Source organism: Macrobrachium rosenbergii, chromosome 59 (genome assembly GCF_040412425.1).
Source record: "Macrobrachium rosenbergii isolate ZJJX-2024 chromosome 59, ASM4041242v1, whole genome shotgun sequence".
Taxonomy (NCBI): Eukaryota; Metazoa; Arthropoda; class Malacostraca; order Decapoda; family Palaemonidae; genus Macrobrachium; species Macrobrachium rosenbergii.
Window position 1 is genome coordinate 12,630,875 of NC_089799.1, and position 16,147 is coordinate 12,647,021.

At 35.4% G+C, this 16,147-nt stretch overlaps 1 protein-coding gene and 1 long non-coding RNA gene across 5 annotated transcripts in view; one reads left to right on the top strand and one right to left on the bottom strand.

Moving 5' to 3' along the window:
• LOC136837774 (glycine receptor subunit alpha-3-like) overlaps positions 1 to 16,147 on the bottom strand; it is a 154,471-nt gene that overhangs the window by 131,848 nt on the left and 6,476 nt on the right. For all 4 annotated transcript variants that reach the window (XM_067102703.1, XM_067102706.1, XM_067102705.1 and 1 more), the window contains exon 2: positions 3,102 to 3,180. In XM_067102703.1, coding sequence (XP_066958804.1) covers positions 3,102 to 3,157 — 56 coding nt within the window. In that variant the 5' untranslated portion in view covers positions 3,158 to 3,180. The remainder of the gene's footprint in view (positions 1 to 3,101; positions 3,181 to 16,147) is intronic.
• The window catches only part of LOC136837775 (uncharacterized), a 117,024-nt gene that overhangs the window by 86,450 nt on the left and 14,427 nt on the right, over positions 1 to 16,147 (top strand). The window lies entirely within an intron of this gene.

A 16,147-nucleotide genomic window follows, 5' to 3' on the forward strand; every position in this document is an offset into this window, starting at 1 on the left:
ACCAAAAGGATATTGCACAAATAGAGTGTGTACAAAGGTCTCTTACAGCTAGAATAGAAGAAGTTAAGGACCTTGACTACTGGGAAAGACTACAATTTAAATTTATATAGTCTTGAAAGAAGAAGAGAACGCTGGCATGATTATCCAGGCATGGAAACAGATAGAAGGAATTACTGAAAACATCATGGAGCTAAAAATATCAGAAAGAGCAAACAAGAGGTAGATTAATAGTGCCCAAAACGATACCATGAAAACTAAGGAAAGCACACAGGACATTAATCCACCGTGCCCAGCATCGATAATGCAAACTGCCTATTCAATGCGCTACCAGATCATCTGAGAAACAGGAGTGAAATGTAGATGTTTTAAGAATAAGCTCGACAAATATCTAAGATGCATCCCAGACCATCTGAAGACATTGAAGATGCAAAATATACCGAAGATTTAGCATTAGCAATTCTCTGGTAGACATCAGAGGTGCCCTCACTGAGGACCTGGGGCAACCTGAACGAACTGTAAGGTCTGAAGGTAAGGTAAGGTCTCTCTCTCCAGTGGAATATGTTCATTTTTTCTCTCTCTCTTCCAGTGGAATAGTCATATTTCCTCTCTCCTCCCTGGGAATAGTCATCTTCTCTCTCTCTCTCTCACACACACACACACACACACACACACATACACATACACGTTTTCTCTTCTGTTGAAAGCATTTATCCAAATTTATTTCTTTGTGCACATTTTTATTCTCACGGTTTTATCAGTTACCCTTTTATTTAACGAACTTTATTATTTGCTCTCAAACGTTCTCATTCTTTCATTTTCCCATGGTTCAGCTTTCATAACGCTTCTTTTCTGTCATATTACTTTTAACTGGCGATTTAAATTTCAACTAGCTCTGGTTTTACTCATATCTCCTGTGCATGCTTCCTAAAAGTTTGTTTTCACATTACAGCATATATATAAAGAGAGCAAGATATATATATATATATATATATATATATATATATATATATATATATATATATGTGTGTGTGTGTGTGTGTGTGTGTGTGTGTGTGTGTGTAGTGTAACAAAGCAGCCACAGTGTCTCTTAACTTTCTAAATTCTTCTGCGCTTTTTCCGACATCAGAATTTCATACTTTGGTACTGGATCTAAGACTTAGTAGTGACAAGTGTATCCAAAAAGTACGAAGAATTCGAGAAAATTAAGAGGGCATTGTGGCTATTACAATTACATATGTATCTGGTAAAGTGACCTGTAGATTCATTAATAATACACACATTACATATATATATATATATATATATATATATATATATATATATATATATATATATGTATATATATATAGATATACTGTATATATGTATATATACATATAATACTGTATATATATATATATATATATATTGCTATACGTCATATCACTGGATATATATATATCTAATATAGTTTTTATTCCAAAGCAGTTATCAAGTATATTGGATATAAACAGTCCACATTATTAAAGTAGGATTAGATGGTATCATTCAGCTTTAATCAAAAGTTACAAGCTTTTGGACAAAAGTCCATTATCAAGTTTAGATACCATCCAGTTTGAATGAGCCCTTTTAGTAATTCTATATGCATGAACAATTGTATGTGATAGTTATATATATATATATATATATATATATATATATATATATATATATATATATATATATATATATATATATATATATATATATACATATATATATGTGTATGTGTGTGTGTGTGTGTGTGTGTATGCAAGCGCTCCTGAAACTTTTTAGAAGACAATGAGATAAATCTGCTATCATGTCTCAAACAATGGTTCCAAATCTCATTCTGTCACTAACAGCAAGTCTAGTACTACAAGTTTCAGTCTTCCTTAGGTCAATGAGCAAAGGGAACCGCGTAAATTGCTTGAAAAGTCATGATGACAGGTTTGGTGGTTGCTCAACCCCATGTTATTAACAGGTCAACGACAGAGGGATGGTCCGGAGTAATGTTCTGTACAATCATCCAATATTTAGTCAAAGACTCGTTATCCGATGATGGCCATTAACTCGTTTTACTGATATTAACTCGTTTTAAACTGGTTTGATGACGCGAGTTTATGTAGTAGTAGTAGTAGGTAGTAGTAGTATAGTAGTAGTAGGCGTTATTTGCCTTTGAAACGGCTCCCTTGATCGTTCCGTTTCTTCTTAGTTTGTGCTTGTTTTGTTTAGGTGTGGCTGCATTCTTCAATGCGTACTTTACTATTCTAACTTCCATATGCTCTTTTATTCCCCACCCTTTCCACCCCCACTGTCTCATTCTTGGTCTCGTTTTCGCTCTATTTTCGTTCATTTTTTCTCATCCTCCCGTTTTATTGAATAAACATCATATACATATGCCTGTTTCCCTGCAAAGTTATTTCACAGATTCGCAGACAAAATTGGGGCTGGAAAATGTTCGAAATAGAAGGCACCAGCCGTGCAGACTGTAATGCACAACACCAAATTTCTCGAGAAATGTTGCTCAAGACGACCAATTTACAAATCACTAAGCGCAATTGTTTTGGAGGGTGAGGTGGACTCGTAAATACACGCACATACTCACACATACACACATATAAATAAATAAATAAATTTGTATGTATACATGAAGGATACGAGCCTTCTCCAAATTACAGGTTTTTCTGACTTCATAAAGCACAAAAAACCCTGATCCTGATAACATTTTATACGGATTGACCAAAATCTATCTTTCTATAATAATAAAATCCGAGTGGATCTTTCTTGTTTGTCCAGTAGGGGATCAGGAGGGTAAGGGAGCATGACACATCCACCCTCCTCCCATAAACCTGTTTGTATGCCCTGGGTGGGGGCGGGGTAGGTAGGACATCAGGAGGGTAGGGGAGACATAACACATCTACCCTCCTCCTGCAAACCTGTTTGTCCGCCCTGGGTGGGGGCGGGTAGGTAGGGGATTGGGATGGTAGGGGAGACGTGACTGGCAGTGCCGGGTTCCAGCACAGTGTAGTGCGGCCATCAAGCTCGTAATTAAATAATTATTGCTAAACATTTCAATAAAGGAAAACTGTGGAGACACTTACCCATAATTACAAAGGAGTAAGAGTCCCAGCCACAACGTGATTAGCGCTCTCGTCATCCTCGATTCTGTTAATCAGGTCCCTGGAAAGAGAAAAGACGCGAAGATTAGAGATTAATTAGCATTTTCTTATTATTGCTGTATGTGATTAGTGTTGCTTTGTCTTTGTTGTCGTTATCTGTCTTTGATAAAGAGGGAGAGTAATAAACTGAATGATAATGAATGTTATTTCAAACAACATTCTGTTTATTGTTATTACCATTAGTTTATATTTTGATGATCTCCGTTTTGCTGTAATTTCAGGTGTCATATATTTTCGACTTGGATGCTTTCCCATTATCATGCAGATTATATTGACTTGGAAATTTAAATCTTTCCCCAATTATCATGCAGATTATATTGTATATATATTACTATATATTTTCTCATAAGTATATATATATATATATGTATGTAGAAACTTTCTAATTGATATATATATATATATATATATATATATATATATATATATATATATATATATATATATATATATATATATATATATATAATACTATATATTATATATTAGAAGCCAGAGCTGAAGCTCAACATATGTATATAACTCAGTATATATATATATTAGAACTTTATTATGGATGTCAGCGGCTTTTCCATATCTTCCTTCTTCCTTTTTACTTATTGGAATGTGTTTTTATTTTTAAATACTTTACTACAGAAAGAGCTGTTGTCATATTAATTTATTATTGATGTTCATAAATTATATATATTTATATTGAAAATGCGATAGATTCGTCATATGAAAATAAGCTGTATGATATGCCTTTCCCTATATATATATATATATATATATATATATATATATATATATATGTATATTTAAATAATGACGGTTAATAGAGTCAGATTAATGAGAGAGAGAGAGAGAGAGAGAGAGAGAGAGAGAGAGAGAGAGAGAGAGACTGGGTGCGTTTCAGATAAAATAAACGACATAACAACTGGCAATTTAAATGTTAAGGCAAAAGTTATCACGCCGCCTTTTATACCATTCCTAAAGCACCATTACTTAGTTAAACGCTGACCAGTCATGGTACTAATCACACAGAACCGCTTGCAACACACTTTTCAGAAAAAGGGAAAACGCAAACCGTCAGTAGTATATTTACGCAAGAAATATTTCCTGAATGACATTGCATGAGGTTTTTTTTGAATGGGGTTTGTCGGGTCAGAGATCTAACCACTTGATTTTGATGTAGATCAGGTTTCAGATCCGGGCGGGAATGTCGTGAATTTCGTGGATGTAGAAGTGCAATTTACTTTTTACGTAACTTCGTCCTAATTGAACCCAAATTTGTTCTTTTTTTAGTTTTCTGTAAGTAAGTATATCTTAGTTTAAGCAGACCACTGAGCTGGTTAACAGCTCTCCAAGGGCTGGCTCGAAGGATTAGATTTATTTTACGTGGCTAAGAACCAGCTGGTTACCTAGCAACGGGACCTTACAGCTTATTGTAGAATCTGAACCACATTATGACGAGAAATGAATTTCTATCACCAGAAATAAATTCCTCCTGATTCTTCATTGGCCGCTCAGGAGAGTCGAACGCTGGGCCAACAGCGCGCTAATGAAAGCTCTACCCACCCCTCCAATGAAGACTTTTTTTTCCTTTAGTTTTTCTGTAAAAGAAAACTAATGTGTAACTTTTGTCTGTCCGTCCGCACTTTATTCTGTACGCACTTTTTCTGTCCGCCCTCAGATCTTTAAAACTACTGAGGTCAGAGGGTTGCAAATTGGTGTGTTGATCATCCACTCTACAATCATCAAACATACCAAATTGCAGCCCTCTAGCCTCAGTATTTTTTTATTTTGTTCAAGGTTAAAGTTAGCCATAATCGTGCTTCTGGTAACGATATAGGATAGGCCACCACCGGGCAGTGGGTTAAAGTTTCATGTGCCGCGTCTCATATAGCATTATACCGAGACCAGCAAGAGATAGATCTATTTTCGGTGGCCCGAAGAAACCCCGCCGTATTTTTTACTCGCTTTATTTATTTATTTCTACAGTCATTCCCTTCACGTGAGAGTTCGTTTCAGGCTCGAACTCAGGATCACTTTTTTTCATGACGAAGCGAGAAACGGAGGATTTAACTGGCCATTGTTCATTTAGTTGCTCATTATTTGTTATTTATCATACCATCGCCATATCCTCAGTCTTCTCTGTTACACTTGTAGCATGTTAATCTACTCACTTTAAAAAATTCCCATTTTATACAAAAACATTTACATTGTAAAGTAAGAAAAAAAATTTACTTTAAAAAGTAGCGCAAAGATGAGATCTATATTGTAGATGAATGAAAACTTTTTCATTACATTTCGTTTTATCTGAATAACATTTCCATCGCTAAAACTCACGTAACTGTAGAGTTTATGGACAGTTTGAGCTCAGATGAAATGTAAGATGTGAATCCAATAATTTCATTAACTTTGTATTGTTTTTGTTAAAAGAACGCAGTATGCAGTCATATGCGCTTTGAGTATAGTAAATATTTCTTCTTAAATGTGAAATCGTCCTTTATTTTTGTAAAGAAAATTCCAAGCCGTCGAAACTGAATTTGCCAATATGCCAAGCAACTGGATACCCTTTTTCTTAAGGCTTTCTATCCATTACGGTACAATTTCAGAAACGGACTTTATTATGACAAGTAAGACTAATTCCTGAATAAGTAGAGGTTAGGTCATATACTTATTGTTTTATTTTTGGGGAAAATCCTGTTCTTGCAGTCTTGTCCTGTATTCTAGATTAGTTTCCTCAAATTAGTGAATATCAGCGTTGCCCTAAGAACTTTTATCAAAGCTACATGTTTGTTTGTGTGTGTGTATGTGTGTGTCCAGGAAAAGACCGCTATCTCTTGGGAGTACTGTTCTGAGAGCTTTTATTTTTCACTCTTAATTTAGAGGACACAGAGAAAGCAGCCTATAAATATACCTCGACCATTGCAAGAGTAGAAGCTTGAAGTTGCTAATCTATTACTCTTCCTGGGTGATGACAGTCCTTTGAAATAGACAGACTATAGGAATTAAAAAAAGTGAAGGTAAAAGAGGGTTCTTTTGAATCTGTTCTGATTGCATCATCTAACCTCAATTCAACGAGTCACGTTTTTCATCAGAAAATTACTACGCTGCATGACATTTGACTTTCTTATCTGAAATTATTATCAATATGGGCTCTGATGCGCTGTTATACGCTTGGATTTTATTAACCATTTAAAAAAGAAAAGCTGTCAAGTCAGTTACTGAACGTCGTATATTTACAGAGAACACCAGTATAGGTGAAAGGCTGTTAAAGAATTCATTCAGTGAAAGGGGCTAAACACAGTAAAAATGGAAGCGAGGAATAGAATGAAATATAAAAGAAAAACTGCAAATGCAAGATCCTCTTAGTTAAACATTCCCGCAGGGGGTAGTGCCGTCAGCGCACCTCACGCGGTGCACTGTAGGCATTACTTAGGGTTCTTTGCAGCGTCCCTTCGACCCCTAGCTGCAACCCCTGCCTTTCCTTTTCCTGTAGCTCCGTTCATATTCTCTTTCTTCCATCTTACTTTCCACCCTCTCCTAACAATTGATTCATAGTGCAACTGCGAGGTTTTCCTCCTGTTACACCTTTTAAACTTTTACTGTCAATTTCCCTTTCAGTGGTGAATGACTTCATAGGTCCCAGCGCTTGGCCTTTGGCCTAAATTCTTTATTATATCTACATTCTATCTATCTTCTTTAAACATGAAAACGCTCGTATTAAATATTTCTAATGGTACATTGATTAACGAATAAACATAAATTTTTAGGTGTCAGAAATTCTGAAACATCAAAACATTTTTTAGACCAGTGGTTCTTAACCCTTTTATTACCACGCCCCCTCTAAGTGTTGGTCCTCCCAGATTTAAAGGAAAATAAAAAAAAAGAAAAAGAGAAGGGGTTTCAGGGATAGGGAGGGAGGTAAGCAATTACAAAACATTGTACGCCCAACGAGTCTAACTAGAGTAGTAAACTATAGGAAACTAACGTTATAAGGAGATAATTTTGCATTTTTTCGTAAACTTCTGAATATCAGTTTCTCACTCTTGTTAAGAGAATAACGAATATAATTAGAAAATTTTTAATTTTTCCCTTAGGCTTGCGCCTCCCCTGTAAATTGCTGACGCCTTCCAAGCGAGGCGCGGCCCAGGTTAAGAACCACTGTTTTAGACAATGAAGTTGTTGCCAGTTAAATAAAAAGTCATATAGAAAACGGTGGTAACTTGAAAGCCGCATAGAAAACGGTGACTACGTCAATTTTGCGCAAGCAACAGACTAATTAACGGACAGCAAAGAAATGCTTTTGAAAATGGTAAACAACTCGCCCTGCGAGTGTCACATTTTTATTATAAAGTTTTATTATAAAGTTTAATGCTGCAAATACTAAGGAGTGTTGTTACTATATCTTTTTTTTTTTTGATAAAGGATTTCGCGAACAACAAGTCTGCATCAACATCGTGAGGTTGTCATGGAAACAGGAATAAGCTGCCATTGTTGTGATGATTTTTTTAAACCTCTAATTAGCGCGTGCAGAATTCTCGTTAAACAGTTAAATGGATATTTTTTCCTTTTATATTCTTGGTAGAGAAATGTTCGAAAAGTATGAATAAGTGCGAGCGCGAAGCTTCAGTTCGTTGCGTTCGCTGTTACAATGCTTGGTTGAACTCATAGATATCATTGGACTTATTATTGAATACATACATCCGTTTGTATTTATATATGTAATATATGTTTGTTTGTGTGTATATATATATACATAACTGCTACGCATTAATATATATATATATATATATATATATATATATATATATATATATATATATATATATATATATATATATGATAGATAGATAGATAGATAGATAGATAGATGGATAGATAGGTGTGTGTTTGTGTATGAGTACGCATTTACTAATGCGTAACAGTTATGTATATTTCATTAGAGTTCAGTATAAATTAAGATTTTTGAATGTCCCTCTGGTTTTGTCAAATATATATATTTTTTTTTTGGGGGCAATAAGAGAAAAATAAATAATTACCTAAATACTAATATTAAAAAAATATCTCGGAAGAGAGATCATTTCATTTTAATTGGGTCCATGTAAGTCTTAGCCTTGTAGCTGAATATTTAAGTTACAGAAATTCAAAGACAGGGCGAAACTCGAGACCTCATTAAGGATCTAGCTCCCTGTGTAATATTAAACCGGCTTCTCTCATTCCTGGCGGATTTTCCTCATTTTGTTGTAAAATATTCTTTAGCGACATTCCTCACTCCTTCTTACATAAAACTGTCTTTTTTTTCCTGCCTGGAAAAGAATCCTTAGCAAGGATGTTCTTCCCAGTCTTATTATTTCCTTTGTCGTTGTGAGTTTTGCTTTTGATTATTATTATTATTATTATTATTATTATTATTATTATTACATATTATTATTATTATTATTATTATTATTATTCAGAAGATAACCCTATGGAACAAGCCCACAGGGGTCATTGACGCAAAATTCAAGCTCCCAAATAATATGATGCTCATCTGAAAGACGTAACAGAATGCAATAGGAGATACAGAAAAAAAAGATCGGGTATTGGGAAAGAAAAACTAAATTAATAAACTGATAAATAACTAAATAAAAATAAAAGTAAAATGATAAAACGACATAATGACAATCTTCTTTTCTTCTCTTTTCTTTTGATAATTTTCCTCGTGAAGAAAATCTTTTCTTCGCTTTTCTTTTGATAATTTTCTTCTTGAAGAAAATCTTTTCTTTTCTTTTGATAATTTTCTTATAGAAAATCTTTATAATACTACATATTTTTAATTTATTTTGCTATGAGAAAAATATCCAAATCAGCAAAGGGAAGCAGAGGGAAAGACGAGTTTCATCAAGAAACAAGTAATTAATGCGCCGAAGAAACTTCGGCGCAATCCAGTTTTCTGTACAGCCGCTACAGTATATAATCAAGGCCACCGCAAATAGATCCATCTTTCGTTGATCTCGGTATAATGCTGTATGAACCGCGGCCAACTAAACTTTAACCACGGCCCGGTGGTGGCATATCCTGTTTCGTTGCCAGAAGCACGGTAATGGCTAACTTTAACCTTAAATAAAATAAAAACTACTGAGGCTAGAGGGCAGCAATTAGGTATGTTTGTTGATTGGAGGATGGACGATCAACATACCAATTTGCAGCCGTCTAGCCTCAGTAGTTTTTAAGATCTGAGGGCGGACAGAAAAAGTGCGGACAGCATAAAGTGCGGACGGACAGACAGCCGGCACAATAGTTATCTTTGACAGAAAACTAAAACTAAAAGAAGAAAGAGATCTATTGTCCTTTTCCCTCCTTCATTTGATGAAGGATTTGTTTCCGAGATTTCCTTCAATCTGTTTTCCTCGCTTCCTTATCTCTCTGTATCTGCCAGTGCTTCTCCTTTTCTCCCAAAGCCCGCGGAAGCCATTGCAACGGAAGGAAACTTTGCACACGAATGGAATTTGATGCTGCATCGCCTATAAGGTATGCGACCGCTTTTATTGCAAGACGATATCTCTGTCTCTGTCTCCCAGCGTGCTGAAACCCAGCCAACTTTATTCCCTTACTTTCCTCGAGATAGCAGAAGGATTGTTATGTGGTATGAGAACTGTATAGTTTATGGTATTACGATCTCTCTCTCTCTCTCTCTCTCTCTCTCTCTCTCTCTCTCTCTCTCTCCTTCGTGTGCTGAAACCCAGCTAACTTTATTCCCTTGCTTTTCTCGAGATAGCAGAACGGATGTTCCGTGGTATGAGAACGGTATAGTTTATGGTATTAAGATCTCTCTCTCTCTCTCTCTCTCTCTCTCTCTCTCTCTCTCTCTCTCTCCGTGTGCTGAAACCCAGCTAAATTTATTCCCTTGCTTTTCTCGAGGTATCAGAGGGAATGTTATATGGCATAAGAACGGTATAGTTTATGGTCTCTCTCTCTCTCTCTCTCTCTCTCTCTCTCTCTCTCTCTCTCTCTCTTTGAGTGCTGAAACCCAGCTGACTTTATTTCCTTGCCTTTCTCGAGATAGCAATAGCAATGTTATGTGATATGAAAACGGTTTAATTTAATGGTATCACTGATGTTCTGTGGATCATCTGTTGTGGAGTAAAGAACCCATTTAAAGATGATGTGAATAATTTGTCGATTGCTTTCCACGATATAGTTGACTTTGCGAAATGGTAATGAAATCTACGGGCTTATCTGGTCCACGTTGGCCTTACTGTCCTCAAAATACTAAAAAGTTTAAGTTAGAGGATTAGTAGCAGTGAATTAGGGTCATCGTATCTTCTAAAATGTTTTTGAATTTCTGTCTTTCCCACGCACACACTCAAACGTGCGCACACACGCGCGTACTGGTGGGGTAGAGCTGTCAGTGCACCTCATGCGGTGCAGTAGGCATTACTTTAGGTTCTTGTCAGCGTGCCCTCGCCCCCTAACTGCAGCCCTTTCGCTCCTTTTACTTTATCTCCTTTCATATTCTCTCTCTTCTATCTTACTTTCCACCCTCTCCTAACAATTGATTCATAGTGCAACTGCTTTGAGGTTTTCCTCCTGTTACACCTTTAAACCTTTTACTGTCAATTTCCGTTTCAGCGCTGAATGACCTCATAGGTCCCAGTGTTTGGCCTTTGGCTGGATGTGCATATGAAGAATTCATATGCACATCCCATATAGTTATGCGGTCTTCCAATGTGATGCAAAATGCGGTTAACTGAAGCTTTATCAGTAAGATGTAACAATGTAAGTAATTGCAGAGCGAACTTGGCAAGCACAGACCTTGAATTATCACAAAAATAATCACCAGAAATCTCTCATTATTTAGCCGAGTATATTTACACTTTCCTTCCCACCAGTTGAGTTACATATATACTTTATAAGGCTTTCATAATATTTACATTCACTATATCCACCTCTCACATAAATTTTGACTCATGATATTAAACTGCGGTAGTAATTGCCAGCTACAATGCTTAATTATTGCCCTTGCATGTATTTTGCCCAGAACTAAGTCACATTTTTGGGAATGAAAATATTCAGTTCTAAACCACTTTTGTCTTCCGGCAGTCATATTGAATTTTTTTTTTTTTTTTATCGAGGCTTCTGCTTGTCACCCTAGTCCCTAGTAGGGATCGTTGTTTTTAATTATTTCCTCCAGCTGTTTCTATTTTGAGTGGCTAATTCCATGATTGGTTTTGGTGGGTGGTTTTAGGGACGGATGCCCTTCCAGACTTCAGCCTACCCAGTTTACCCAGGCTTGGGACCGGTACTGAGTTGGGCTTGCTTGCCTCTCTCTCTCTCTCTCTCTCTCTCTCTCTCTCTCTCTCTGCTCAGTCACTCTCTCTTTCCTAGACTACTCCGCTAAACATTCAATAATACTCAGCTACGATCAGGTTCATTTCAAAATCATCGTCAGCGCCTTTAAGTTGCAATGACATATTTGCATTAATGATAGAAGTAATGGTTAGCAGTTCTATTTGTTTTTGCAAGGAAGCATGGAAATATGTATTAAAATGGAAAGTATCACTTTATATTCATTATTACATATTCATGGATACAATACCTAACAACTACTGTTTCAGAAACTTTTTAATATACTATATATATATATATATATATATATATATATATATATATATATATATATATATATATATATATATATATATATATATATGTAACAGTTATATATATATTATGTATATATGTATATATATATATATATATATATATATATATATATATATATATATATATATGATGAGAAATATTTTCTGTTAAAACAAAATTCCATCAAATATAAAGGAGCCATAGAGATAAAGAATTTGTGGCAAATAAAAAGGCTTATATTTCTGAGACCAAATGAATCTCCCTCAGGCAAATAGTGAATTTTGCCTGAGAGAGAGACAGTTTGATCTCTGAAATATAACCTTTATTTCACATTTTAGCATTCTATGAGCTCCATTATATTTTTATATATATATATATATATATATATATATATATATATATATATATATATATATATGAAAATCCCTACATGTACCAAAGTGAATAAAATGGATGACAAAAATGCCACGACCCAGAATCTGAGGGGCTCTAGAAAAATCATCGTAAAAATAGCAAGGTTAGCTAGATTTGTAGACCTTCCTCAGAATAATAAAATAGAAATTTTTCGTATTCTGAAGCGGTAGATGAAGCGAGTAAAGACAATTTTAGTATGAGTGACGGTGGATGGCGTAGAATTTTATTTTTTTTATTTTTATAAGATGTGGAGTTGAATGGAAGGTAAAAGAGTATGATGCTGCCTCACACTAATTGGCTCTCGTATTCAGTATGAGTTTATTTAACAGAAAATTATTACGACGCTGTCTTTTAAATTAGTGCTTCAGTTATTGAGAACTGAGATTATTATTATATATTATTATTACTAATATTATTTATTATTACAGAAGATGAACCTTATTCATGTGGAACCACTGACTTGAAATTCAAGCTTCCAAAGAATATGATGCTCATCAGGAAGCAAAAGAAGGTAAAGGGAAGTACAGAAAGAAGAGATTTCACTTATTAAAAACGAAAAAAAATAAATTAATAGTTAGATTTTATGAGTTTTATAAATTTTCTTCTAAGTGGAGACAGATTATAAATTAACTGTTAACGATACTGTTTGTCCTTTTAAGACTTATAAAGAAATGCGTATTGTGATTACCTGAATGATTATTGTCATTCCAGCTAAGCCAATGTGTCGCACAATGAGTCAGCAAAAATTCGAAACCTAGGAACATTCTTTTCCGTGAATTTCTCCTTCGTGATCAAACACCCTTTTTCGTTATCATTATTTTACCTTCAGAAATGCGCTCCAGAAGGATAATTGCTTCTGTCTCGTGTGCTTTCGCATAAAAAAATAATAACTGGAACTGTTACCGTTTCGTCTGCTATGAAGCGGTTTCTGAGGTACAGTAATTGGGTCTTATCAGACACCATCATTTTTTTTTTTATGCCAAAGCCAACAGGACGAATAAGTGGATACCCTTATTTAGCCCAGTTCTGTAGGAGACTGAAAATAAGCGGTAAAGAGAAATAGAAGAGCATAAATCCAAAAGAAGAGATTAACAGTAACTTGTATACTGTAAGAAAATTAAAAGAGATCTAGTTGTCAACAGAAAAAGAGTAGAACTTAGACCTATACGGCCCCCTTGAGCCTCTGTCCATCTCCTAGCTAGGAGAAACAGTAAGGTTCTGTGCCAGAGAAAATCTATCAAGGCCTGAGCAAGGCTTGAACTCTCGACCAATGGTCTGATTGACAGGTAAATAGCCCATCCGCTCTTCCTGTGACGTCATGCGCGAACTTGGCCGAATTTTGGGTTAACTGAAGATGGAAAGTGAGGAAACAAAAAATATTAGCTTTTGTCGTGACTACTAAAAGTTTACTTTTTAATTTCGCAGAAGTAATGTGTCAGGGTCACTTAGAGATGTTCGTACCGTGAGCCGAGTGAATAATTTGCTGATTACTTGATGGAATATCAACGAGTTCATTAATTTTGTCTAACTACGAATAATTTCATTAAATTTGGATGAAAATGTAGTTGTGTAAAGATATAAAAGGAAACATAATGAATAATTTCTTCTCCCTTTTTACGTACGGTTTATATAATTATACACGTTCATGTACGTTTATCAGATCAGTCGTGAAAAGGCCATATGTATGATATTAACCACAAAGGAAGAGAAACAAAGGACTGTTGATAGACCTTCCGTTGTTTGTGCCAAACACGTCACGCTCTAGAATCCAAAAATGTGCCACCAAAGGTTACATGTCGATCGTGTTTCATTTTACTTTTGCCTCGAATCAACAGATGTATGTACATTTTTATTTGTTTGTTTGTTTACGTACTTCAAGTTGAAGGGAAAGCATCTAGACCTGTTTTCTTAAGGGAGTTAATCCAGCGCCCAAAATCATTAAAAATATTAAGAGGAAAATCATTTATGCCCTTTACACTTGCTAGACTGATTTCCACTTTTTCCGACCTATGTCGTCAGACTTATGGACAATAATAACATTTCAACTTATAATTAAATATAATTAAATAAGTATCTTCAAGAATGGAAAGCAAACACATATATAAAGTTGAATTAATGAACACATGAGCACTCGTTCACAGAAATATATGTGACTCACATCGGGATCGAACCCCAGTCTCTCAAATCAAGGCCAATTGATAGAGACATGATCTTCGATTTGAGGGCAGGTTTATCGATGTGAGTCAAAACATAAACGTGAAGTCGTGCAAACTTCGTCCTATTATATATATATATATATATATATATATATATATATATATATATATATATATATATATATATATATATATATATATATATATATATATCTCTATATATATAATTATATATATATATATATATATATATATATATATATATTCATATATTCGTCACATTAATATAAAGGAAAAAGGAAGAAAAAGAGCTGATGGAAATCAAACGAAAACTGGAAGGATGGCGGGAGTCCTTACGCTGCTCCCCGAAGGAAATTCCTGGTCCCCTGTCCTATTTCCTTCACGCCTGAAGGATGAAAGTCCTTGCGGGACGTCTTTGTTATTTCGCCATCTCATTCGGTTTCACTGTCGCCGTAGGACTTTTTTTTTTATTCTCTTCTTTCTTGTCCCGATTTGTTTTAATTCTCATTCCGACTCGTTTCTATTCTCATCCTTCTCATCCCGGCTTGTTTTTATTCTCATTCCGACTCGTTTCTATTCTCATCCCTCTTGTCCCGACTCGTTTCTGTTCTCATCCTTCTCTTCCCCACTCGTTTCTGTTCTCATCCTTCTCTTTCCTACTCGTTTCTGTTCTCATACTTCTCATTCCGACTCGTTTCTATTCTCATCCTTCACATCTCGACTTGGTACTATTCTCATAGTTCTCATCCCGATTCGTTTCTGTTCTCATCCTTCTCCTATCAACTCGTTTCTATTCTCATCCTTCTCGTCACGACTCGTTTCCGTTTCACCCATCTCGTCACGACTCGTTTCTGTTTTCATCCATCTTGTCAGACTCGTTTCTGGTTTCATCCCTCTCGTCACGACTCGTTTCTGGTTTCATCCTTCTCGTCCAGACTCGTTTCTATTCTCATCCTCATCCTAACGTTTTTATTTTGATCCTTCTCATCCTTCTCCTATCGACTTTTTTCTATTCTCATCATTCTCGTCCCGATTCGATCCTGTTCTCATCCTTCTCGTCCCGACTCGATTCTGTTCTCACCCTTCTCTTCCCGACTCGTTTCTGTTCTTATCCGTCTCGCCCCGACTCGATTTTGTTCTCATCCCGACTCGTTTTTATTTTCATCCTTCTTATACCGACTCGTTCCTATTCTCATCCTTCGCGTCCCGACTCGTTTTTGTTCTCATCCGACTCGTCACGACTAGTTTCTATTCTCATCCTTCTCATCCCGACCTGTTTCTTTTTTCAAAAAATCGTTAAAATTCTAGCCAGTCATTTATGGGAACTGGGCTTTATACAGATGCTCGCTTTTTTTTTCCTAAAGCTGAACGATATCGAGATACAAGCTACCATGAAAAAAATGTAAAATAACAACAAGAATATGAAAGTATTTTTTATTGCACAAAAGTTTTCGCAAAGCGAAAATACTTTTTTGCGAATCATCTTTCTGAGGTTAAAGTATCCTTGAACTGAGAAAAATCTTTCAAGAACAGTAAGCTTTACAGAACTGCCGGATTTCTTAAGGAATAGTATAACAATACATATCACGAAGAAACGGAAGATTTATAAACATGCGATATCTTTCAAAACAGGTCTGTAGACCAGCAATACTACTAGCAAGTTATTCCTGACAAAGCTTAATCACCTTCAGAGGAAGTTGGCTTCTAAAAGCTACATTACTGAATCCGGACAAGGAACGGTAATCGTCTGCTTTTATTACTCTC